This window comes from Hypomesus transpacificus, chromosome 14 (assembly GCF_021917145.1).
Source record: "Hypomesus transpacificus isolate Combined female chromosome 14, fHypTra1, whole genome shotgun sequence".
NCBI lineage: Eukaryota > Metazoa > Chordata > Actinopteri > Osmeriformes > Osmeridae > Hypomesus > Hypomesus transpacificus.
In genome coordinates, this window is record NC_061073.1 from 13,007,479 (window position 1) to 13,034,758 (window position 27,280).

A 27,280-nucleotide genomic window follows, 5' to 3' on the forward strand; every position below is an offset into this window, starting at 1 on the left:
TATTTTTTAACTCATTAGATGTAATGGGGTCATTCAGACACAAATGAGCTTTCTGTGTCGGTGGGGAGGGGGGGGGGTTGGGGGGTCCGGGGAAGCACGCGTTTGCTATGGAGATGCAGCGTCTTCTCGTTTTGTTCTGGAAGATGTCTGCCCCCGCCTTCCCTCCATCCCTCCTACTACTGTAACCCCCCACCCCCCCCCCCCTCCTGTCGTTCCCCTGGTGAGGAGCTTTTGAAGCTGTCTCCCACAAGAAATGTTGGAGATTGTGATTACGAATCCAAAACTGGGCCCTGTACTCCCCTCCGCCCTGTAGTAGTTTCCCCCACCCCCCTCCCTCCATCCCTCCTACTACTGTAACCCCCCGCCCCCCCCTCCTGTCGTTCCCCTGGTCTCATTAAGCCTCACAGCTCAGCCGCCCGTGGCTGCTTCCCGCTCTCAAACACGCCCAGCTGGCCCTGCTGCCGTCTGATTTGTTCATCAGGACTTGCTCGACAGCCTGTCAAAAGTGGATCCTCAGGGATCTTTCCCGGGCTCTCCTGCTCAGGATAGCTCGTGTACGTACGGCCGCGTGTGACAAGACGAGCTCCGCTAATGGCCTTTCTCCTTTTCATCAGTGGTAGAGGACGGATAATAGCCCCCATTATCTCTCTCTTGTTCGTTTTATGTATGCGTGTCTAATGATGTGATGCCCATTGTCTGTCTAAACTACATTGTGTCTGTCTCTCTCTATCTCTCAATCTCTCTCTCCTCTCTATCTCTCTCTTGTCTATCTCTGTCTTCTTTCTCTATCTCCTTCTCTTTCTCTCGCGCTCGCTCTCTCTCTCTCTCTCTCTCTCTCTCTCTCTCTATTTTTATCTCCTGTCAATCTCTATCTCCTCTGTTTATCTCCTTCTCTCTCTACCCTCTATTTCCTTCCCTCCATCCCTCTCTCTCTCTTACTATCCTTCCCTCCTCCCTCCCTCTCTCTCTTTCCCTCCATCCTTTCTACCCCCCCCCCCCCCCTCTCTGTGTGACAGTATCTCCAACCTGGGGATGTTTGGCGTCAGCGGCTTCAGCGCCGTCATCAACCCTCCCCAGGCGTGCATCCTGGCGGTGGGGCGCTCCCGGGCCGAGCTGAGCCTGGCGGAGGGCACTCCGGAGGGGGCGACGCCCGCCCTGCGCACCCAGCAGCTGATGACCGTCACCCTCTCCAGCGACGGGCGGCTCGTGGACGACGCGCTGGCGTCCCGCTTCCTGGACAAGTTCCGCGCCAACCTGGAGCGGCCGCAGCGCATGGCCCTGGCGTGACTCGAGTAGAGCGGGAGAGTGAGGGGGGGAGGGAGGGAAAGAGACGAGCCTCCACTTATGATGTCTGTGTCATGGGTTATGATTTGCAGCAGTCTTAAACTGTTTGTTTAGTTACTGGAGGAACAAAGTGGTGACGTAGAAGAGGAGGGCTGGCTGGTTGGGTGGGGATTAGGGTGGGTTCGGCCTGTGGCAAGCTCGGGCAGCGTGTGTACAGTAGTGTAACTGTCGCTGTTTGGAACTGTTGCTATCATGCGAGTCACACTTATGACGAGGCGTCACGGTGGAGCTGGGGAGAGAGAGAGAGAAAGAGAGAGAGGTTATGGGTAGTACCGGCCGTGTTACCATGGGAAGTGACATAGCAGAGTAGGAGACGGTTAACTTGTGGAAAATACCCATTTTCATGGGTGCTGTTCAAACACAAACACACCTTGTTTGTATATAAAGTTGTTCATCCAGAGTCCTATATATATCCACACCGGCACATTCACGATATTGAAGTCCCGATGCCGCTTCCCAGTGTCACTATGCGATCCATCCTCCTGTAAATTGGAGTCGGTGCTGGTGTATAGACTTTTCTGTTTTTGTACATTTCTCCTATGTATTTATTACCATCCACAGCACTGCAGTTCCCTAGTGTGAGGCAGTCGGCCTCGACAGAAGAGGACTTTGAGATTCTTCCAGCGTGTTCTTCGAACATGCTAAATGATTGCTCGTCCCCTGCAGTCGAGCTACACAGAAACGATTCCGCTACATTCTCTCTAAACTGTTCATCTCCATAACGTGTTACATGTTATGAGAAAAGGAACGATCGGAAGTACCTTTAGAGTAATAAAGAAATTCACACAAACAAGCCAAGCCAATAACCTGTATGTTTTACAGCCAATAAAGAGCATCTTTTCTGTTTAACTCGCACCAGACTGCTTCAGTGTTTTCCTTCATCCCCCCCCCACATGACACGCTCCACTGCTGATACAATGCTATGTGTTTAATTAGCATCTGTGGCCAAGGATGACGTCATAATTAGCACTGGAACCAATTAACATAATTCTCATGACCAAGTGTGCATTTCAGTGGCAGATGTATATGTTTGAGTGTGTATGTGTGTGTGTGTGGGGGTGCTCTAAGCATGTGCTGAACAGCTGTTTACATGAGCGTGGTGACTGGTGAGAAGCTTGCACAAACACATCCATGTTCTGGTGTGTTTGGCAGGTCCTCATGAAGGTGCCGTTTCCAAGGTGTCGCGAAGAGAGTTCAAGGAAATAAAGGATGGAGCCCTGGGCCATGTGACCTCTCACAAGATGGAGTCAAGACGAATGGGGGAATGTTTCTGAGACTGGTATTGTGGGGCCCTCATATCACCTCCAGGGAAACAAAGATGAGGTTTGTTGACCCGGGGGCATGGCAGGAGAAGATGCTAATGTAATTGGATGCAGTGAAATCCTGACCCCGTTCTCCTAACCAGACCAATGTGGAGGTACAGATCATATCTCAGACCAGTAAGTCAGATCGAAAAGGGAGTTTACAGACGGAGGTTCACCGTGGGTTGTTTTAGGTGAGGAACTTCTGAATGTTTCTCCCACAAGAGATGTTGGAGATTGTGATTACAAATACATAACTGGACCCTGTACTCTATTCTAGTAGTTATTCCTATCTTGGGTTATTCTCAGGCGTTTATTATTCAGAAATCATTAACGATTGAGAATGATTATTCACATTCTTACTGTATTATACATAGTCGCGGAGCAGGATCAGTGAACTCCAATCTACCTGCCCCTGTACTTATTACAGTACAAACGGAATAAACTTGAACTTCAGAAACAGAACATCTTGTTCTTTGAGGTAGGAACCGTTGCTTTGGTAGCAGAGCGAGATATGTGTGTTCTGTGTAGAGGGGGGGGAGGGGAGGGGAGGGGGGAGGGGAGGGGTAGACTGGTTTGAAGACAGACAGCGGAGAGTTGAGGTGCAGGGGGCACACAGGCAATTGGCAACACACAGCTGCTCTCTGCCGTGTGACTACTGTTCCTTCACTCATTGCAGCACACACCCCGCCCGCCACCGTCCTGCGGTTACCACGGCGATGGAAGGTGCCCTGGACGTAAAAAGAACGAAAGAGGGAGGGAAATTCCTGAAGCGCTTTCAACTGAAGTTGAAATCATGCTAAGGGGAACCATCTTGCAGAGAACGTCTAATCTCTTTCTTTTCATCTTGGCGTTAATGTGAAGATGATGTGGGAAGGTGTTGCTCAGTGGTAGAGCGTCAGCCTGCACATCAAGCTGTCGCAGGTTCAACCCTCATTCCCCCCCCCCCTAGGTACCTCGCTTTGGATAAAAGCTATGAAGGATGTGTCTTCACCAGAGTCAACCTCTAGATATGTTCAGATGTACATGTGTTTAAGATAGTTTTGTTATTTGGTCCGTGACACATGTCATGTTGTTTGAAAAATTCATCAGGCTTTATTGGCTTTTACCGAGCAAGCATTATCTTCCTCTTTCTCACTCTCCATCCACCAGCCAACCGATCTCCTGTCATATTCTGCTACTGAAAATGTAATTGTGTATTATGTAATAGACTCCTCTCGTGTGGCATTGGAGGGGGTGTAGGTTTGTGTGTGTAGGGGGGTGGGGGGGATTAGAGTGTGTGTAGGGTCGAAGGTTGTGTGAGGGTTGGGGGTGAGGAGGGGTTGTAGGGGGGCTGGGCTGGAGGGGGGCTGGGCTGGAGGGGGTTTGGCTGGAGGGGGGTTTGGCTGGAGGGGGGCTGGGCTTGGGCGGGGTGCCCCCTTTCAGGACCCTCGCTGAGATGTCGGCAGTGTGAAGCTACTTAACCTGCAACCTTGGTGACAACCGGAGAGATGGAGGCACTGTTGGCATGGATACCCCCACAGCAGACTCCAGGAACTACTGTAGATATACATGACGCGTCTGTATTGCCCTGTGTTCATGATGTGACTGATTAACAGTCAGTCACAGACTGGTCATAGTCCTGGTTATTCTAAAATCCTGGTTATAGTCCTGATTATGGTCCCAGTTTCATCAGAGTACTCATTATAGAAGATCATTTTATTCTAATTTACTTGTACTTGTTATAATACAGTCTCGGTTATGTCCTCCTCTTTCTAGATTCCTGGTTATTCTACAGTGTTGGTTATTCTACAGTCTTGGTAGTTTTAGATTCCTTCACTCCACATTGGGCTGACTGTGGCTGTCACACAGTGCTGGAGAATGCCAGGTAAACCCAGCAGAACAGTTCCTGACATTTCACAGCTCCCCCCGTCACGAAGTGACATTTACCTCCCTGAGTGGAGGCTGACAATCAGGCAATCCCGTTATGCAGAACGACTGGAGAGAGGAGGGAGGGAGGGTTCAGGGTGAGAAATGATACAAATAGGGTCTGGAGGAGAGGACAGCGGGGTTTTGGAGTGGAGGTCGGTTTCAGGGACACACAGCATGACATGTCACGTGACTCAGGCAGTTGCCATGGAGACAAAAGTGGGCCTTGATAGGATGACTGGCATGTTTTTTTTTTTTGGTGCTGTTGTTACCGTCTAGATGTCCATCACACACTTCTGAAGCATGCAACCCATCGAGCATGCTGGAGTCGCAGAGCTTTTTTCTTCAAGACTCCTATCAAAATAGCTTTTCTCTGAATAAGGTGGATTATACAGTCAGTGGATTGAGAGAGGGAGAGAGAAAGAGAGGGAGAGAGAAAGAGAGGGAGAGAGAAAGAGAGAGACCCACAGCTGGCTCCTTGCTGTGATGTAGAGACAGTAGGCCCTGGATCGGTCCAGAGACAAAGACGGGGGGGGGGGGCATTGCAATAGAAAAAAGAGAGAGAATGAAAGTGAGAGAAAGAGAGCGATATGACCTCTTCCACCCTACCCTCCTCTGATGGTTTCCCTCCCTGGTACCCACCTGCTGGGCCTCCTCGGAGCAGGGTGTGCTGCTCCGGTCCTATCCACTCATGTCTGAACGGGTCCCGAAGGATCACAGGCTGGATTCACACACAAAATCAAAGTGGTTTCTTTGCCTTTTGAAGACTAAAGTAGATGCAGCTGTTACAGTTTCTCCGGTTCACAAGCGGTCACCAGACTGTTGAGCTACATGGCAACTGGACCAGAATAATTTGTTGTGTGTCTTTTTTTAATGGAACTATGTTCATATGTTTTTCGTTTAATAGTGCCAGTTTGCAACATGCAGACACACACAGACGTGCACACGCACACACACACACCTGGCACAGGAAGATTGGTGAATTATCACTAGACTCTGAGGCCCTAACCTGTCCACACTTATTCTTACTTAAAATTGTTCTACCACCCTCCCGAAACAAGCAGTTCTGAAGAAGATACAAGGTTGTTCAAATATCCCCCACTTCCTCTTCTCTCTCTCTCTCTCTCTCTCTCTCTCTCTCTCTCTCTCTCTCTCTTTGTCTCTGCGTGCCCTACTTCTATTGTCTTCACTGTCATTTCCACAAACAGTCTTATCAAACATTTATTGTTTCCTGTTTCCTTGTAAGTCATGAGTGTGAGTATGTCGTGTCAGGAAGTCGTTAAGGGTGTGGTTGCATCTGTCGAGCTTCATCTGCACCTGTGTGCTGATGGCTGGTGTCAACAGTTTGACTCGGAGGGCGATGACACAGGGCATTCCAGCATGGCTACACGGCAGACTGTGACACGGCTACTGTCCAAACAGGCCTGCCCTGCCCTCCCAACACCCCAACACAAGCAGAGCATTCTGCCTGACTGTTGTTGTAGCCCAAAGCCCAGCCTTTTGAAGCAGCACAGTCATGCTCCCACGATACAGAGCTGGCTCATTCAGGCTCTGACGCTGTTGCATCAACCGGTCCATCCTGACACACACACACACACAAACACATATAAAACACAGCCACACACACCTATACACACAAAGCCACATGGGTAACAGGGTTTAAAGCAGCGAGCAGCGAAACCGTTGTGCGGTTGTGTGCTGGTTTGCTCACAACCACACCAGAAGCACCAGCGTTTTGAGAGGAGCCACTCCCTATCTCTGTTCCTCAGAACGCGGCTAAGATCAAGGCCTCCATGTGCACCACGCCCTCTCTGACGCCACCTCTCCCAAATGAGCGACACCACACCAGCCACCAATGAAGGAGAAGGAATCAAGGACAACTGCAGCCGAAACCCTTTTATAGTCACCTGCAAAGCACTCGTGTTTTGATGTCCATGGTGGATAGTGGATTTAGATTTGGTGTCATTTTTTATTTGATTGTTTTATGGACCTTGATGCAACATCCGCATTCTTCATTTGACCACGGGAGTCTTGTGTGTTTTTACATTTCAGTGTGAAAATAAAAGCTTAAAATAAAGCGTTAACACATAAAAAGTAGTAACTGGCCCATATCCTTTGGTAAAATACAATTAAATCAGTCTGACCATACCGTTTATTCTTCACCCAGTATTTACATTTTTCCCTCAGTGTCCACCAGTGACCAGTAACTACTGACAGATGTAACATGTTCAAGTTAACAACTTTAAGTAGCAGTACAAACTCCCTCTTCTCCTTTCCCCTCTCCATTTAATAATTGGTGGAAGCAGCCTTCTCCCAGACCGGTACGTATATGGACATCTTTCGACGGAGGCTAGCCGCATTCTTCCCAAGTCGCTGGCTCCTGGGGAGGAAAACGTACGTTGTCACACTGGAATGCTGAGGAAGTGCCGTTAGTCAGCCAGGCCATTACCACAAGGAGTCCCTACCACGAGGATGTCTGTGAATTGTGTGTGTGTGCGTGTGTTTATGTGTCCTTAGTAAGCCCAAAGAGAGCCATGGAAAGTCTTACAGCTGTGCTGAGTCAGCAGACTGATGTGTAATTTGGGGGGGGGGGGGGGGGGGGGTTGAGGCTGGCCTGGCACAGAGAGGTTCACCTCTGGAGCTTCCGTGCTACTCTCACGTCATCCTTCAGACGAGACCAGAGAAGGCCACGCAGGAGCCCGGCCAACGTTTCATTTGGTTTCTTTGGCAATGACATTGCCAAAGCTCACACACGACGGTCGCAAGCTATTCTTCTGTGTCTCTTGTCTCTCCTGTCTTCTCCTGTCTCTTCTTGTCTCTCTTTCAATATCCACCCTGTCTATCAACCCACAGACAAGGAACTGTTCCTTAACCAAACAAGTTCCAAATGACACTGTTTTCCTTAGAAATATGAGTCTAGCATGGAAAGGATGCCATCATCCATGGCTTTTGGTCCTGGGGTTGAATCAGGTAAACGTGTCATTCGTTTGTGCACCAGGCTGTTATAATGTTTTAGTTCAGCCTTGACCTACATCTACAGTGTTGTGTGCTCAGGTGTTAAAAAAGACATTATTCAGCAAGAGCTAATAGTATTGACAGGCCCTGGCTCTGCAATAAAGGAATGGGCCACCTTTGTCATTTGTATCAGAGTTATCTTGTCATGAAGAAAAACTAGGCCACCCATTGTTCTCTGCAGGGCTACTGAACTCGGATGAATACTGTGTATGATCTAACTTTGTCCATCGGTCTCTCTTTCTCTGTCCGTCTTCCCTACTCTCTCTCCCCCTTTCTCCCTCTGCCCTTCTCTCTCTGCCTCTCACCCTTTCTTGTTCTCTCTCTCTCTCTCTCTCTCTCTCTCTCTCTCTCTCTCTCTCTCTCTCTCTCTCTCCCTCTCTCTCTCCATTTCTCCCCCCCCTTTCCCCCCTCAATCCATGTCTCCTCCTCTCTAAACCCCTCTCCCTTCCTCCATCCTTACCTTTCCTCTCTCTCCCCCTCCCCCTGTGAGCGAATTGTATTACAATTAGTTTAATTTGCATTCCTAATGTCGGTCGTTAGATGGTATATTTTGATGTTTGTGTCTGGCTAACCCTTTGCCTTGTTTTCTTTCATCACCATCGAGTGAAAACAAACAAAGATCCGTTACTATATGGTCACTAGGAAAGAGGAAGTGACATGGGTGAGTGGAACACTGATACAGAGAAAAACAGGAAATTTGTGGTTGTGGTTTCTGTCAGGGAGTTATCCCATTTACCGTTTGAATTTCTTATTATTACTGTGAAGAGAAATTATAACATTGCCCTTGAAGTATTGCTAGATTACACTGTGGGTGTGTGTATAAACAATTATTCTCCTAATTGTCTACATCCTGTCTGTTATGAACACATCTAACCATCTCCTCCCCAGCTGTGTCTTCTTGTCAAAGCAACTGACCCAGTGTTGCAAGCCAGACTATTTCAGACACCACACCAGGTAAAGGAGAACTGCTCTAAAACCCTCACAGTGACCCACGGGGAGTTTACCTTTCCACTGTAGGATGGTTGGAGTTTGTGTGTGTTTTTCCCACCATATATATTCATAGTAATTTCCTTATTAGCTTAATGGAGGGTAACTGGCAGTGGTTGTGATGTTTAGCTCTAAGCTTCCATTGTTTACATGGGTGGAGGCGTGCAAGCTACTTAGCGGTAATGACTGACTGGGACAGGACAACAAGACACTCCTGCAGTTCTGTCTTGAACAGCTTGTGATTTATGTTTTTTTGTGTTAAGGTGTCCTTGCAACAAACTGTTTTATATCATTATATTCAGAATGTATGTATTTGTGTCTGATTGTATGTATTCAGAAACATCCTGTATGTTGTGAAGTATAGGACAGTGTGTTACAGCAACACTCCTTCAATTGTTATAGCTTTTTGTTGTATTGTTTTAGCTTCTATACAAACTTTATCTTATACAGCTTGATCTTATCCAGAAGTATACTGTAATGAGCCCGCATCAAGTATAGATTGGTGAGTTAATTAAATTATAAACAGGCATGTTCCAGCAGAGAACACATTTTAAAAATGGTTGCTAACTCAACAAAAGAGAGGTGTCAACTTATCTTCCTCAAATATCTCTTAGAGAAGATCTTTGGTAAGATTTACAGCCCTGGTTATCTTTACTATCATCTTTTATACGAATGACCAAAACAAGCCAGAGCTTTCTGTCTCTCTTTCCCAAGCTCTTTTACCCTCAGTCTCTCCACCCCTTTCTCTCTCTTTCTCTCTGTCATTGTATGTGTAAGGAGTTCTTGACCTTGGGGATATGGTTTGTGTGTCAATGTCTTCCTCTACTCATTGCATCCACAATACATGGCCATGCTTGACCTTGTGTTTCTACATCAACTTCCTGTTCTTTGTGATGCTCAGTGTGAGACTTATTCTATTGTAGCGGCGAGCCAAGCAGAGCGGGTTCACTCACCTACATGGCTGGTGCACCCACACACTATTACGATACTCACCAACACTCGACAAACCCAACGCCATTCAGCTGATTGTGACTGTCGTGATTTCCTAAGGTGCTGTAAAAAAACATATTACATGGCTGTCTTTGTGTTGTGCTGTCGCTGATTTACCTACTGCCTGCTGAGATGCCGAATGGTATCAAACAGCCGTGCTTTCTGCTGGATTGGCGATGTGGTCAGGGAACCCTGTCACAGCGTTCCCCATGTTGACCAAGTGTGTTTCTTTTCCAATGCCATAGGGCATGTGTCCATGTCAAAGACGGGAGACAACCATTGTCAACGTTTCTTTAAAGAAAGATCAACCCGCCCAGGCTACGTTTCTCATGGAGATAGCACGGCCGTGTTGGGAATGTTCCCCATGGCCGGCTGATATCATCTAGCATGTGGTTGCAAGTCAGTTCGCGCTTTGTGAACTAAAGCTGGAACTGATCATCTTGACTGCGGAGGTTTCGGTCATGCTTGTGTACAGTAAACTCTTCACCGTCGCTTTGCAGTCTGTGGTAACTTCACGCCTCAGAGTCCCTGGGTGTGCTGTCGTCATGGCCGCTGTTCTGACAGATCGCCCCGAGGTGTGACAGCGGGGGGGGGGGGGGGGGGGGGGAGGTGGGTTGGGGGGGGGTTGGGGATACAGAAGCCATGTGGGAGACTGTGATGGCCGCTTTGTGAGTAGCGACGATAATCGTACATGTAAAACCCAGCGGATGAGAGGCAACCGGGGACTCTCAAGCAGGCGACGTGGTGACACGGAGAGAGGGCGTGGGAGGGGAGAAAGGGACAGAGACAGAAAAAGAGAAAAAGAGAGAGAGAGAGAGTGAGGAGAGAGAGAGAGAGAGAGAGAGAGAGAGCGAAAGAGAGAGCGAAAGAGAGAGCGAAAGAGAGAGCGAAAAAGAGAGCGAAAGAGAGAGCGAAAGAGAGAGCGAAAGAGAGAGAGAGAGACAAGAGTGGGGGGGCAAGAAAAGCAGATGAATTGAATCATGGAGTGGGCAGCAGTGAACAAAAGACCAGATGCGCTCTCAGCAACTGTTGCTGTCAGGGCTATAGAAACAGAGAAAAGGTAGGAGGGGGAAGGAGGAAGAGGACAGTCAGCAAGACAGAAGGAAGGTGAACCTTCCCAGGCAAAAAAAACGGTATAAGCAGCCAGGAACAGGAAGCAAAGGGTGGGAGGGAGAGAGACAGACACACAGAGAGAGAGAGAGAGAGAGAGAGAGAGAGAGAGAGAGAGAGAGAGAGAGAGAGAGAGAGAGAGAGAGACAGAGAGAGAGAGAGAGAGAGAGAGAGAGAGAGAGGAGAGAGAGAGAGAGAGAGAGAGAGAGAGAGAGAGAGAGAGAGGCTGTGTGAGGGAGGGAGGGAGATAGATGGTGGTGGTGGGAGGGAGCTAGAGTAGGCGAGGCAGGAGGGTGTGTGCGCATGAACCACCCTCTTCCACTTCTGCTTGTGACTACTTCTGTGTGAGTTCCCTTCTCTCACACAGAATATAAAAAAGTTGGACAAAGTCTGTTTTAGCTCCATTAGCCACCAGACACCAACAGCTACTCTCTCAGAGCACGGACTGTCTTTTTTTTTTTTTACTGCTCACTCTCTCCCTTACACACAATCTCTCCCTCCCTCTCTCTTTCTCTCTCTCCCTCTCTCTCTCTTTCTCACACACACGCGCACACACGCACACAAAAAAACGACCCTCATTTCTGGCAGAGAAGACAGGACTACAGGAGAGACCATACACACCTCTTTCTCCTCCAGTTACTCACCTAACCATCGCCAGACCCTTTACCCAGGATGTGGACTCTGCTCTTGGGGGTCACCTTTGGATTTCTGGCCTCTTCCAGTTCAGAATCAGCTCAAGGTGAGGGGGCTGTACCTCTGCCCAGTGGATCGCTCTTTGTCTGGGGCTTATTTTGTCTGGTTTCATCCTGGATATACTCTTCTTTGTTGCTGGATTTGATGGCGAGACAGTCTTTTTTCTTCTCCCTGCTCAGTTGGTAAGACAGGTTGTGTGTGAGGCGAGTGTGAGCCGAGGTTGAGGGAGGCTATAGTCAGGGGGAGTGGGAGCCGGCTAGGCAGCGTGGTCTGCCCTCGCTCAGACAAGCTCACGTCTGGGAGGCTCCAAATCCTCACAGCACAGACACAAAGGAGACAGCCGCTCACGCGGACTCTCGCTCTCTGTCTCTCTCTCTCTGTCTCCCTCTCTCTGTCTCTCTCTCTCTCTCTCTCTGTCTACGTCTCTCTCTCGCACCGTCCCTTTCTTTCTCCTTCACACACACACCGGCGAGCGGTCGGGAAAGAGAGCAGTGAGCCGGCGCCAGACAGCAGTTTCTGCTCGCGCCTGGTCTGGTTGTAGAGGTTGTGTCTAGCCTGTATAGCCTTCAGAAGCCCTCTCTGTGCTGTTCAATCAGGGGCAGACAGCAGAGAGATAACACTCCACCATAGCGCCATGGCAAAGCTGCTCCGCCGTTGTGTCCAACGCTTGCCGCGCTCACGGGGGAAAAAAAAGAAAGAAATCAATCATTCCACCTTTCCCACTCTCTTTCACTCTCTCCCCCTCTCTCTGTCTCTCTCTCTCTTTGTCTGTCTCTCTCTCTGTCTATCTCTTCTTTGTCTTCCGCTCCACCAGGATTTATTTGGGTTAGCTGGATAGGATTTGTAGGCTTGGAGCGGCACATTTCCCAGGTGGAGAAGTTGGTGCTGAATCGAGCACGTCTAGATTAGGTTGGATTAGTCGGAGAGGGAAGAATCATTCCGGTGTGTCTATGTCTGGCTTTGTGCCAAGGCATAGTTCATAGGGAAGCTGTGCATTTGAACGGTTTTAAAGACAAACAAGCAACTAGCTGTGTGAGTGTGAGTGTGTGTGTGTGTGTGTGTGTGTGTGTGTGTGTGTGTGTGTGTGCGTGTGCGTGTGTGTGTGTATGAAGTTTCTCTGTGAGCTGAATGTGATTACATTGTCCCCTGTGTTCTTCAACACATGTTATCCTCTTGGTTTGACCTCAAGGCATATACCCTGTAAAAGAGTTGATAGCTGTGTGTGTGTGGGTCAGTGAGTGTTTGTGTGTGTACAGGACTTGTTTGTCCTGAAGTATCTACTCTATAAGATGTTCATGTTGGTGTGTGTGCGTGTGTGTGTGGCGGGGGGGGGGTGTAATTGGTTTTCTGGTGAGTGGTGTCCTGCGGTGGTAGCTCCCTGTCTTGCCCAGGCCTGGTCTTTGAACCCTCAGGAAGGAGCAGAACCACCCTTTCCTCCCCACCCAACACATCATAAAGAAGGGCCTCAAGGACATTGTCCATGCAGTCCAGACTTACGTGTAAACCAAGATGGGATTACTGGAACGGTTTACTGGAACAACATCACTCCTCTGACCATGTGCCCAGCCAACATGTGGCCCTGTAAATGACCAAAGTAAACGGCGGCCTCTGAAATTTGACCTTCAACAAGAATTAAATCACATCTCTCTCTCTCTCTCGTTCTCTCTTGCAAGTTTCCTCTCCTGTAGACAAAATGTCTCAGATGGAAACCTTTTGAAGCATTCCTGATCATAGGACACAAAACACCCTCTCCTTTCGAAACATTCAGGACCATCCATAATCTCCTTGTAAGAGAGGTGACACAAACTTTTCTCCCTGGTGCCTGTCTGTTTGTTTGTGCAGGCAGGCAAGCACAGTTGGCTGGGCTCCATCTCTGCTTGACTCCTCAGAGCACTCAGCCCAACCAGGCTGTTATGTTAGAGGAGGTCTGATTGATCAGGGTCCTGAGTCCAGGTGTGCACGGACCAGCTATTTCCAGCACACACACTTACACACACTTGCGCAAACGCACACACACACACACACACACATGTGCTCACACACAAGCATACATGCCCTTATGCACACATGCACACTCTGGTGGGTGCACACACATACATGACAAACAGGTCTGTATGTCCCTGTATTGGCTCCCATGGTGCAACAACCCCTCCCCTAGCTGCCAGTGTCACATTTCAAGGTGAGGGCTGGTAAGGGGCCCTCAAGGACTGGGACCAGAGCCTGACAAAGAGGGCTTGTGCCTGGGCAGGCTGGGGGGAACGTCTCCTGCCATCGGAGACTTCCAGACACGTGTTTGCCCTCTCCTCAACCATTGGACTGTTCCCTCCACCACCCACATTCATACTCGCCACCAGCCCTCTCCCAGGCCTGGCCTCGGGCCCCCAGCCCCCAGCCCCCGGGCCCAATGCCCAAGCCCAGGTCTAGCTACCCTAGTTCCTGTACAGCACCTCAACGTTGATTCATTTCTCTCCTCCTTCTCACATCCCGCCCCCCCCCCCCCCCCCCCCCCCCCCCCCCATCTCCAAGGTGTCGGGCCCCATCTCTCAAGGAAGCTGATCTGCATTTAAACTGATCTTAAACGGGGGGGGGGGGGGGGGCAACACTCATATTTCATTTTAAAGCCTCTCTGTGAATCCCAGTCTCCCCAGCAGCCAAGCCAAAGGCCCCGCCCCCACCACCTCATCCCTCCTTCTCCTTCCTTGATACACTGGAGTCTTTGTAGACTGGGCAGCGCTCCTCCACACAGTTCTGTAATGGACGAGCCCAGCGATCTCCAAAGCCCAAAATCTCCAAGCGGAGCACAAGCAGACTACATTATGCTTTGCTCCGATACTGAGGCCGTGGTGGTGAAGTGCATTTCTTCATCTACGACACCGTGCATGCAAAGAGGAAACATTTGTGTGCGTTGACACAACAATTTACATGTGTTTCACTTCTTAGATGGTTTTAAAGGAACTAGAGTCAGGTCTTGTCCAATTTGCTTGCGAGATCTGATGTTGAAAGTCATCGAATGTCAACAAGAACACCCTCTTGTAACGCACCCTCTTTCAAGAGCATTTCAGAGGCGGACCCTCTCACTGCCAAGTCTTCAAAAACACACAAAAAGAATAAGCGTTGATGGAGGGAGGGAGGGAGGGAGAGATGGGCTGGAGGAGAGAGAGAGAGAGAGAGAGAGAGAGAGAGAGAGAGAGTGAGAGAGAGAGAGAGAGAGAGACAGAGACAGAGACAGAGAGAGAGAGACAGACAGACAGAGAGAGAGAGAGAGAGAGAGAGAGAGAGAGAGAGAGAGAGAGAGAGAGAGAGAGAGAGAGAGAGAGAGAGAGAGAGAGAGAGAGAGAGAGAGAGAGACAGAGACAGAGACAGAGACAGAGAGAGAGAGAGAGAGAGAGAGAGAGAGAGAGAGAGAGAGAGAGAGAGAGTCCTTCAGGTGACTTTGCTCCCTTAAGTCCAGTCTCATGTTTCACCTGCCCGCCTTGTCTGTATGTGGAACCGTGACGAGCCCGGCGAGGGCTCACCACAACACGCATGCTGACTCTGCAGTTTCAGTGGGGCCCGGAGAGAGGGAGGAAGAACAGGGAGAACATGGGACACTGGATCAATGTCACACTGACGGTCATGGGAATTCTCAGTTCCATGAGAACCAGCCAGAAAAGATCATCCGATAAGGAAATATTCAACAACAGCATGCTAAAATGATTGTGTCAAACCACGTTATGGATAGTGTTGGACTAGCTTCGATGTCTGGGAAAGTACAGTCTGTACAGAGAGAATGAGAAAGAGAGAAGTGAGAGACAGACAGAGATAGAGAGAGAGACAAGGAGGGAGAGAGAGAGGGACAGAGGTGGAGAGAGTGAGACAGGGACAGAGAGACAGCGAGAGGGGAGGGAGGAGAGAGTGAGAGAAGCTTGTTGATTCCAGGGAAAGCAGCAGCTGGGGGTATTGGCATGTGCTGTGTAAAAGCTTTCTCCCCTCCCCTGTACATTCAGACTCTCCATGGTCCTCACGGCCCTTTCTACTCCATTAAATGACAAAAGCAGCTTTGGTAGAGTCACCGCCTCGGACTAGCAGGATGCGAGTCTTTCTAAAGCAGCACAGAAACTCTCTCTCTGCATGCTAATGGCAACAGCACCTCTGATTCATGAGACCTCAGTCCTTTCAGAGCAGGACAGGCTGTGTTCACTTTGATCCCTCGACCACTCCGCAAGACCTGGAGTTGTTTTTCTTCTTTTCAGGGACATCGTGCTGTGTGTGTGTGTGTGTGTGTGTGTGCACATACACAAGTGTGTGTGTTCGTGGTTGTATGTGTGGGTGTGGTTGTGGGGGTAGGGTTCCATGTGTGTGGGAGTGTGGTTGTGTATGGCTGTGTGTGTGTGTCCAGGAGGGTGGGGTGAATGAGTTGTCATTTTTGGGACGTTTATTACACCAGCTTCCTCTTGGGCAGCCCCACATCAACCGTCACCAACGGCTTTACCTCATCAACCTCCGTTTATATTCAAATGTTCAAGATGCCAAGGTTACACTGTGCTGCCTGATAAGAAGGGAGATTCTGCCACTGCCTTACCTGTGTCACATCATCCGGTTTAGGAAATGATTAACCAATACACAGTTTAGGAGGACATGAACGCGCCTCCTGAGTCTTAAACGATTGGAGCATTTGAAATTCATCTGCACCAACAGTGCAATGGTTTGACTCGTATGCTCATGACTCGCATGAACACAACTTCATGGTTCAACAGGGTCAAGTATGATGTGAAATACAGAGCGAGAGAGAGACAGACAGACAGGTAAAACAGGCTGACAGATAGGCAGGCTGACAGACAGACAGACAGACAGACAGACAGACAGACAGACAGATAGGCAGACAGACAGACAGACAGACAGACAGACAGACAGACAGACAGACAGACAGACAGACAGACAGACAGACAGACAGACAGACAGACAGACAGAGACAGAGAAACAGACAGAAAGGCAGATAGACAGTCACTGGGTTGTACATCTCAGACCTGAAGGCTCGCAGCATGTGGTCCCTCTGTGCCTGGGGCCTGTCTACCACTGCTCCATAGTGAATCTTTCATTGGGCTTGTTTATTTCTGTTGCTATGGTAACACCTCATCAACAACTGCGAATGAGATAGTGGAGGCATGGTGTGATTTCCTGTCTGCGTGTGTCACTTTGTGAACATGATACAGATAAATGAAGGTGATAACTTAACTTAACCGACTTGTGTCGGTTGTCAAGCAAACACCTCATGCAGCAAGTATGAATCACAGGATGTCCATCATAAAAAACAGAAGAAGTGTACCTCCTCAGAACCTAATAAACTCATATTCAATATTTGAATATTTGAATTGGCTAGCCCCACTGCATAATGTACAATTGTTGCCTGTTTCACTGGAAAGATATCAATTCAGCATTCTAATGCAGAAAAAAATTATGCTGTTCTGGGTCTGAGAAATCAGTGGTTTGAAAATGTTTTAGACTGTTATGTGTAAGTATGTCTCCCATGAGATCTGTCTGCTGTTGAAGCTTTGGGGAAAGGTATGGACATATCAAGGGGAGCATGTAACCATGGAGACAGGGCAGAGTCACGGTCACATGAAGAAAATGCTCACCAGAGACCAGACAGAAAGTCACAAGACAGATGCAAACTCAGATGCAAATATGCACCTGTTGGTACTGTGCAAAGTACCAACCCCCCCCCCCCCCCTCTTAAAATAGTTGTCTTGTGTGTGTGGGTGTGTTTGGGTGTGTATTTGGGTGTGTGTGGGTGGGTGTGTTTGGGTTTTTCACTGTTGAAACAAAACGTTTGTTTTGGATGCTTCAAGGCTGAACAGTGCAGACGACTGATGTCTGGGTCTGATGTCTCAGTGATGTTCCTATCTGTCTCATGGCGTTCCCGTCTGTCTCATGGCCTGTACACGTTTCACAACCAGACATCCATCTGCATCACAGCAGAAACGCCTAATGAACTGACTCATTTAAAATACACAACCTCATTCAGTTCATCTATGCTACATGATCTGTTTCATTGTGCCATTCAAATGCCCCTCTGCATGTGATACAAGACCAGATGAACGCCACAGCGACACAAAAGCCAGAGGAAGTCATTCCGATGTACAGAATAGCTGCTTCCTCTCGCAGACAAAGATGGCTGAGAATAAGTCAAACAAAGGCCCGCTCCCACAACATGTGATTGAGCTGCTGTGCGGAGACTATAGGAGGAAACTGATTGAATCAAAGCAGCTGGCTCATTGTACGAGATATGGATGGTGGGTGAGCGAGGAGGGGGGATGGGCGAGGGGGTGGGAACGGAAGGTGACATTATGCCCCATCCGCTTCCTGGAAGCACATCGCAAATGTGGATGAAGCAAGGCCACAATGCACCGTGGAATCGACGAACAGTCAGTGTCCAACACATGTGAGGTTGGGGTGTGTACATCCAAGAGGTGTGTGACACACGTTGCTCAGGGCTGTTTATGTAGAGGTGTCGGTTTAGTGCTGTGGCCCTTTCCCACTGTGTGAATGTGACCAGGCTACCAACCACCGTCTTCCTTCTGTTTGTTTATCTGTCGCTGGCCTTGCTGTTGCTATGCACCGTGTTTTGCTGAACATGCCCAGCCTCTGGCCCTCTCCCTCTCTATTGACGAATAAAAATAACTCTCGTCTGAGGCTTGTTTTACCCAAAAGCTACAAAATGGCGTCCGTGAAGCCAAACTTCTCAATTGGCTTCCAAATGTCACCATGCACAAAAGGGGTAATACCGTTGCATACTTTCTGTGCTGACTTTTGTCTTCCTCTCCTTTCCCCCTGTCCTCGCCCCGTCCTCACCCCCCACCTCCCTTCTCTCTCCGTTTCCTTCCCAGCCATGACGTCTCGGAGCTGCAGCCATGCAAGGGTGTTCCATGTGGAAGGAGCTCAACGCTACGCACTGACCTTTGACCTGGCCCTGGAGCTGTGTGAAAGTCTACACGCTACCCTCGCCAGCAAGGAGCAGGTCGAAGAAGCTTACCAAGAAGGCCTGGAGACCTGCAGGTGAGGTCACCCCGCTTGTCTCCATGACAACCACATGAATCCATTTGCTTCCCATGTGACATTGCTCAATATTTAGGACCTGCTATGCCTAAAATATATAATTATAATGACACACAAAAGGACTTTACTATCTACAATTCCTGACGATCGAATCAGATTTGTAGTCACAATCAAAAACTGTGGTTTGATAACATCAATGGTGATCAATTATGTCAGTTAATTAAACTATAGTTCACAGTCAATCAGCCTTACATCTAATGTAAAAAATTAAGTACAAGACAGCACAATTTTTGAAAACCATTGTAACACTTGATATAATAATAAGGCATTGTTCAATGGACACAGCCACTTTAAAAGGAACTTTATAAAAAGCATTGCTGACAATTCTGTTAGGCAAAACAAATCTACAATAGCTGGTCCATAGAAGTCTGTAGAGAAGTCACTTGCTCCTTTGTAATGTGAAATACTTCTTCTGTAGGTATGGTTGGATCAGCAACCAAAATACCTCCATTCTGCGACACAAGGCACATCCTAACTGTGCCAACAATGCCACTGGGGTTTTCTACCATCAATTCACAATTGACAATCACTTTGATGCCTATTGCTACGATGATAAAGGTGAGCCATATAAACTGAAGTGTAATAACACTTTATTTAGAAGTCCCAGTTGGTGGTATAAGCTGTGTATCCAAAACACTTTAAATATGTTGCTAATCTTTAGTCCTTTGAGCTACTCCATGTTGATGTCATACTGTATGTACATTGGAGAGAGGACAGTGTGACAGATAAAGGGCACACCTGGAATGTTCTTCTGCACTTCAACACTTTATTCGCTGTGTCCACAGCCGACCCAAAGAAGAACTGTGACCAGGCCATAAACCCGGACTCCACCGGACCCGACAGCCTCGGCGGAGAAGAAGAACAGTATCTCTCTGACGCTGCAGGTGATCATCCTCCTCATCCTCACTCCTTCATCCTCAGTCTTCACGGTCTGTTTTCTGGGTCGTCGTCCTCGTTGTTTCCTCAACACTTCCTTGCTTTTCCTCAGTTTCTTTCTTGCTCCCCGTATTTGGGAACCAGACAAGATAAATACAACGCATTTTCTGCATCAGAAGACTACTATTGTCCCGCTGACAGGACTCATTTTGGAGTTGACTGTTGACGCTAGACAGGCCAACAGGTTACATGCAGTGCATGTTTTGTCTGTCAGTGAAAGTGTGTGAAAAAAATGATACGAAAGAAGAGCAGGATCTATTCTAGACAGATCATTCTATCAACCAAGACTGGACGAGAACAGACAGCTAAATTACCACTCCTCAAACAATGCAGGGAGGGGCTTCAGTAACCTGGATCACAATGGCTCATGTCTATAGAGCAACAAACCAGCAGCATCCAGAACCACCCTCCAACCCTATCCTCCACACCCATCATCCAACCACCAGTCTCCAGCCAAACTCTCCTGCCCCCCCAGCTCTCCCATCCTCCAGCCCCACCCCACACCTCTACCTCTCATTCAGGGTGCGGCGGGTGTTTTCCCATGAGTTGTGCCATAAGAGCCCATGTGTTCTGTCAGAGTCAGGTCCGCTCTGGAGTGTTCATGCTAACCAAATAGCAGTCGGCCAATGTTTAACAGATGAAAGGAATGACTGGTTTGTGTGTGCAGATACATGTTTACCAGGTGTGAGTGACCCGTGTCCTCTCATCTCTCACCTCTCACTGTACATAAAGCTCTTCTTATCTACTGTAGAAACAGGGAAGAACCCACATAGACACTGATCCTCCTACTTCCCCACACACACACACACACACACACACACACACACACACACACGCACTGCCCCACAAACATACTGTCACACTCACACATACACATACACTGCACAAACAATCCAACTCCACCTGCAAACAAACCACAAGCATCCCTCACCCATATGCAGACCCACTTCCTGTTCAACCCTGGTTATTTATTAATTTACCACACTGGTATGTGAGTCGGTATTTCATTGTAATTGAGCTTGAGTCCTCAGTGATGCCAATAAGATTGAACAATACAGCTATATTCTCAGTTTTGTCAGTGTTGACCAGCCAAAAGGCTTCGCCGAGACAGGAAAGCATTATCTCAACCCGCAAATTGACTTCCAAGGTTTTATTGGATGAATATCTTCTGCATTATCATTTGTCAGTTCATAAAGTCGGGTTGATGTGAATTAACGGGGCAATGTGATGACCTGTAAACGGATCGCCTTCAATCTAATAAAACCAAGAATGATGTCATCATTAGATAAAGAAATATGAAAGAAGATAGCCGTGAGATTCTTTACCACTGCAAAAAAAAAAACATTATCAAAGACCTATCTAGCCAAGCAGACATTAACAACTGTCATAAATATCCCACCCGATAGCTAATCTTTATCCAGATTGATAATACGTCTATTGATTTACTGTAGTTGTTTAATTTTGGTCTGTTTACCCTAACTACGTTTCTTGGTTGAATACGATCCTCATGCTGACAGGCTGTAGCCATGCATTGACACGCATCTCCTCTTCTCATCCAGATGACACCACTCAGCAGCCTGGGGACCAGGAGGATATGGAGAAGGAATACATCCAGACACAGACTCCAGACCAGGAGGATATGGAGAAGGAATACATCCAGACACAGACTCCAGACCTGGAGGATCACCCAGAGGCTCTGCCCACCGCCCAGCCCGAGGACTCGCACGAGGTCCATGTCGAACACGCTGGTGCCGACCCTACTCTCGACAGCCAGGCCACCACCCTCACCCCAGAGACGGACACCGAGGATGGCATCACGACCCCCGAGGACATCCCTGCCTTCGGAGGGGACGAGGACTTAACCGCGCCCCCGTCCACGGACGCCGGCCCGGACGCATCCGTGGAGGAGGGGGAGACGGAGGGGGCTTCAACAGCGAGCCCTGTTGGGGAGGAGGAGCAGGCTGGAGGGAATGAGACACAGGGGGCCAGTCCCACGGGAGAACCTGGACTGACCCTGGAGGACACCACCGGCTCTGGCATGCTGCCCCCCAACACCGAGGAGGAGGACACCATCACGGTGACACCTGTGGAGGAGCCAGCTGGAGCAGCGGAGCCCACCGCCGAGGGAGGGAGCATAGAGGAGAAGGTGGAGGCAGATGAGGAGAAGGAGCTGATGGTTGCAGGTGAGGAGGTTGCGTGTTTAAACTTATGCTTCAAGGCTTTTTGTGATGTGTGCACTCTAAATGCCAACTCTAAACGCCAAAAGCCAACTATTAAAATATGACTTTCTTCCAAACGGGGTTAGCCATAGTTAGAATAATGCATTAACTGGTATATGATAACATAGGCAACAACCAAAAATATTGGTACTGTTAACATAGCATAATTGCCCTTAGATTACGAATAGAATGAGATTTGAGATTGTAGAACTCTACAAAGAGTAAATGTTGATCTTTAGCAAAATGTCAATCATTCTGCCATTGCATAAGGTTGAACTAACATCCTTTGCTTGGTCAGAAAAAAGTCCCCACCTTATAACGTGCTTCCTGGCCAGTATGAACAAACAGCTATAAGTGGAAAATGGTTTTAAACATAATGGTATCGGAGGACTAAAATGTTAATGTCACACTGAACCTCAGATATTTTCCTATAAGATTCTGTTGCACTAGTGTTCCCAGCCTTCACAAAGTCATCACAAAACTGTACCCTGGTCTGTTACCACAGCAACGGATTCTAATCTTCGGAGCAATTCATCATTTTTGATCTCAGGCATCACACCATATTGCCAACGGCTTTTTTGACAGAGCACAGGCTTCTCTCTCAAAGCAGCCTATCATGTAACATTTGATGTCTAAAATGGAAAGTGTTGCTGTTTGCTTCTCCTTTTTGTTTTTTGTCTCACTCCATCCACACATCTTGTTATTGGTGCAGAACATATGAGGACACATTTGTTTTGTCACATATAGTACGCCACAATTACATACGAATAATACGGGAGCAAAGACAGGTGGAAAGTACTGGAACAGCAAGACTGTAGTCTGCATCCCCCACAAGCGACAGGTTGCCGCTCTAACTTGAGAAAGTTTTAAAAGACTCAACTCGCCCCCTGGTGTTGGAGGGGAAAACTGTTTTATCAAACACAAACAATTAGATGGATAATACACGTCCTTGCAATTACACTGATGTGCAATCCCAAAAGAACTCTGAAATTGTACCGAAAACCTACCACACTTTTTATGGATTTAGACTTCCTGGGCCTTGAAGTGAGATCATCTGCTTCTCATAGAGGCACAGGAAGTTTACTAAGGGAAGGAAATCATTTTTCTGTTCCCATGACACGAGACAAGTAGACGTTTGGCTTCTGGGAAGACTAAGACAGATCACCTCTTGTTCTGAAGATTTTCATTCTTCCACATCCTGAGTGTTCGGGAGCATCCGTGGACTCCTCTGTGGAGCGTGTTTGAAGATGTTCAAACATCTGTTTGTGCAGGAGCAGGGAAGGAGAGGAGGGAGGCTGGACCAGAGACTGTCACAGTTTGACTCTTCCTCTCAACTCACTTTTCACATGGTTTTTCATCCTCGGAGAAAAATATTGAATATAATACAGAAATAACATCCTGAAATATACGATTTTTTAATTTATTTTTTACATTTATAAACAGTATACAAACAAGTAGAATGGCGCCCACAGCCACGATCACGCCAATGACCACAACCTTTTCACGGCATAACCTGAGACTTCGAGTTCTACTTTAACCATTCCCATGGACTTCAGCTGGGGTCATCCAGTTAACTTTGGGTTAATCATTTCATTAAATCCAAACCTGTGCACCGCTGTGCACCACTGAGTTCCATATTGGACCTCAACTGTGATGAGTGAGGAAACCCAGAATGGCTTCAAACTTGGCCTCTTTCCTCTACCCTGGTCCCACACATGTAACACACAGGGGAGAAGGTCAGCATCCTGAAACGCTGCAGAATCGGGCAACATGTTTAGCCTCTGGGAGATTTCCCCTCATTGTTCCTACATGATTCCTCTCAGTCTAAACGCAGAAGCTTGTAATTAGGATTTCACGGTAAATGACAACCCTGTTGATCTGCATTCAAGCACCTACCCCCCCCCCCCCCCCCACCAGGTAGACAGGGTTCCAGGAAGTCAGAGCGTAAGGCAGATACAACATCCACTCTGCACATTCATCACCCTATGATCATTTATATGCCTCGCTGACAGGCAGCTTTGAAAGGCCTGGTGTGTCTCTGACAACAACAGACCCATCACAGACACAGGTCATTAACCTGGATGTTTCAGTTCATTGACTCGCATGTGACTGCACATCGCGTTTGATCCTTTACGGGGGGGGCGGGGGGAGGGTCCTGACGATGAGGGGGGAGTCAGCCTGTGATCAGAGTGTGTGTGCAAGAGTGTGCATGTGTGTGTATGTTGTGCGCGCAGTCATGCATTTGCAGTGTGCACTTATGTCGACATGAGCAGCGCGTGTGCTTGTGTACGTGTCTGCGAGGGAAGCAGAATCCGCTCTAACGTGCTGACAGTGAGCGCCGTGGCAGATGACTGATCTGCTCTACCCTGGCTGTTCCTCCACAGCTCCACCAAACACCAAATCAGGCAGGATGGGACCAGGAGTGGGACCCACTCCCACAACCGCGGGGCAGAAGGGTGGCTCAAGTGAGGATCCCCCCCCGGCCACATGCCCATCCCACGCCCTCTCCATCCCCACCCCCTCTCCACCCCCCCCCCCCCCCCCCCCCCCCCCTATACACCTCCACCCCCCCCACACACACACACACACCTGTCTGATACTTGATTGTCATTTGTACTTACTTCCCCAAAGCATATGTATATATACATAAAAATCTATTCTGTCGTCTGCCTGGCCCCTTTTTCTGCAGATTGGGTTGTGGTCATTGGCGTGGTCGTGGCTGTGGGCGCCATTCTACTTGTTTGTGCCGTTATCGCCAAGCGAAATAGGTGAGTCCGGAGTCCCTCGCCTGTGACTGCTCTCTCAGTCTATGCATGTACATCAGGTACACGTTGACATCAGCTGTTCCGGCATATATACTGTATACCATGTTGAACTGGTTTGAGACATTTGACATAGTTTTTCATTGAGCAGACACATGTATTCAAATGACACACACACATAGGGCATATAGAAAGTACAGTTCAAAAATAAGGATCAGAAGGGCGCAGTTCTAGCAGTAGTGTGGTGGTTCGAATCAAGTGATGGTCAGCAGGCACAGTGCTAAAATAACCCCTTAACTATACAATATCAACTCAACCAGTCCAGTGCAATAAAAAACAGCAAAACATCTCATCTGTTCGTCCCCTCAGCTTGTGTGGGAAGCAGCAGTCTCTGATGATCTCATCCAAGGACGCCAGCGAAGGCAACGGCGCGGCGTCCTCGGTGGCCAGCTCCCGCGCCCAGGAGCGCGAGCAGGAGATGGTGACCCTGATGAACAAGGAGAAGATCCAGGAGAACGGCAACACGGAGGAGTTCACCGTCATCACGCTGGAGGAGTCCCCGGAGAAGGAGCAGCTGGCGTGAGGGGGGGGAAGCGGAGATGGAGGGGGCGGGGGGGGGGGGCGGGGGAGGAGGGGTGGTGGAGAAGAGGTGTGGGTGTTCGTGAAGGGGAGAGAGGTTGGAGAGAGGTTGACGCAGGAGGTCGTGACACTGGGACAAGACGTGAGCGAGAGACAGGCTGGCCGGGACTGAGACGGACACCTGGGACTGAGATTGCCTGGCACCGAGGAGACACTGAACATGCCAGCTAAGGTGTGTTTGTGTGGGTGTTGGAAGGATGGGAGGGAGGTAATGGTTTGAGGCTTTTATGATCTAAATACTTTAGTTATAATGTTTAGGTCTGGAGTTTTGCTGTCCTGCCTACCTGTTGCAAGGCACGGGGTCCAGTACTAACCATTGGTTTTGGGAAGGTAGGGCTTTAAAAGCAGGAAGTACAGGATTCCACTGAAGTCAGGATAGTCACCTTTAGGGTGGGTACCAAACCAGACTAAATAGTGCTCAGAAGCCCAATGAATGACTGGTTTGAATGGCATGATGTGTGTGTGTGTGTGTGTGTGTGTAAGTGTGTGTGTGTAAGTGTGTATGTGTGTGCACAATGTGTGTCAGAGGAGAGAGGATGACACAGGGGCACAGAAGTGTGGGTGAAGAAGATTTAGGGGAAGGTTTCGCTCTAAAACATTGCTGATAGGTAGTATCTAGCAGAATCCTTCCTATTCTCAAAACGAAACACACAAAACAGCAACGGCCTCCGAATCTGGTGGACAAATGAGTTGTCTGTTAATGAGGCTTTTGTTTAGTTTCAGTGTGTAATCTCTTTGTTATTTCTCATTCTTTTATTACTCGGTATTACCGTAACCTTGTGTACATTTCACGTCTCCTGTGGATTGGGATTGGATGTTTATTCTTCAAGTAAACTCAAGATGTCACTATCTTAATTTATGCAGTTTGGATTCTCTTTTCTGTTTTCCGTTTGATTGCCTATGTATATACTGTATGCGCTTTAGAAAATGCCTTAGCAATAGCTGTCAATCATCTTTTATTGGCATTTAGGTGTCATTTGATAACATTTAAAAAAAAAGAATGTGTCATATTAAACGCAATGCCTATGAGGCAACAATTGTGATTTTCAGTAGAACGAGTGGATGTCGTATAAATAAGCTTGATGTATAGCATACATACAATGTGCATCCTGAAACACATATAGATGACATGAAGGACCATGGCATGAGCAGTCATGTTGAGTTGGGTGCAGGGTTACATGGATGATCTGTGTGTTCCAAGAGCTGATCTAAGATCTGTTTGACGTCTGGAATACACACAATAATCACACCAGTCCTTTCATCCTGTCATGCTGGGGGAAACCTGACCATACAAGCTGTCACTTAAGTTTCTTTTTTCACTCAACGGTTTTTAACAGTAACCCATAGCAACCAATCCGCCGTCTGGAGGAGTAACTCCATCCGTGAAAAAGCGCGGTCGGCAGTAACGATAGAAGGATGGCGAGACACTCGGTCATGACGATAACAGCACCAGCACACCACCAGGAAACTCATTAGAGGTTGTCCCTTGCTCCTGCCCTTGCCCTGCCTTGGGACGGACGCGACAGGACATGACAGGCAGCTCCAGCAGGGTACTGTCTTCGCGCTGATCCGCGTGCCTGCGAGCCTTCAGCTCCACACTCACGCGGGGCTTCCCTGGTGATCCTCACCGCGAGTCTCTCTTTCGTAATAGACCAATCCATTTGTATGTGTGGGTATTGTGAAATAATGTCATGTCCTTATTTTGTTCTGACAGATTGTTTATGGTTTTCACTGGGGCAGAGACGCTTTTGCCATTTCTTCCCCACCTACGGTGTTTGTTTTTGTGTTGTACTGTTTCATCCTGATTCACTCATCAGTCAATCAATCAAATTTAGCAAACGTATTAAACTAGGTGAGCATAACGACGAATTAACAAATGATTGTTAATAAACCCATTTGTCATGGTTCAAATAAATGTGTATAGAAGAGTTGTTATTGTGTTCATTCAGAGAGCATGCACGTGTAGGTTATGAGTGTGTGCCTTTGTGTGAGAGAGAGAGAGCGAGAGAGAGAGAGAGAGAGAGAGAAAGAGAGAGAGAGAGAGAGAGAGAGAGAGAGAAAGAGAGAGAAAAAGAGAGAGAAAAAGAGAGAGAAAAAGAGAGAGAAAAAGAGAGAGAGAGAATGGTGTGAAAAGGGAGGTGAATAGATTCCTTGCCGCTAACCAGGGAGGAGGAAGTGTGGTTGCCATGGTATCCGGGTCATGATGCAACAACATTTTAACCCAGGCAAGACAAAGACTGCAGGCGGCCATTTTGAGGATTGAGAAAGGGTTTCCAGTATT

At 48.2% G+C, this 27,280-nt stretch overlaps 2 protein-coding genes across 2 annotated transcripts in view; both read left to right on the forward strand.

The window, feature by feature from the left end:
• pdhx (pyruvate dehydrogenase complex component X) overlaps positions 1–2,212 on the forward strand; it is a 31,132-nt gene extending 28,920 nt beyond the window's left edge. Inside the window, exon 11 of the mRNA XM_047033363.1 lies at positions 1,017–2,212. Coding sequence (XP_046889319.1) covers positions 1,017–1,287 — 271 coding nt within the window. The 3' untranslated portion in view covers positions 1,288–2,212. The remainder of the gene's footprint in view (positions 1–1,016) is intronic.
• Positions 2,213–10,934: 8,722 nt separating this feature from the next.
• Positions 10,935–26,927, forward strand: cd44b (CD44 molecule (Indian blood group) b). Its single transcript, XM_047033365.1, has 9 exons — positions 10,935–11,103; positions 11,285–11,394; positions 18,215–18,383; positions 18,862–19,001; positions 19,229–19,327; positions 20,939–21,562; positions 23,983–24,063; positions 24,288–24,366; positions 24,730–26,927. Exons 2-9 carry the CDS (start codon positions 11,328–11,330, stop codon positions 24,941–24,943), a joined length of 1,473 nt encoding a protein of 490 aa, XP_046889321.1. The 5' UTR covers positions 10,935–11,103; positions 11,285–11,327; the 3' UTR covers positions 24,944–26,927.
• Positions 26,928–27,280: the final 353 nt, after the last annotated feature.

Excerpts from the sequence above, each read along its gene's own strand:
- cd44b (XM_047033365.1), top strand. The coding sequence starts at position 11,328 with ATGTGGACTCTGCTCTTGGGGGTCACCTTTGGATTTCTGGCCTCTTCC. Across the intron at positions 18,384-18,861 it reads GAAGGCCTGGAGACCTGCAG|GTATGGTTGGATCAGCAACC; the intron begins GTGAGGTCACCC and ends CTTCTTCTGTAG. Across the intron at positions 19,328-20,938 it reads GTATCTCTCTGACGCTGCAG|ATGACACCACTCAGCAGCCT; the intron begins GTGATCATCCTC and ends CTTCTCATCCAG.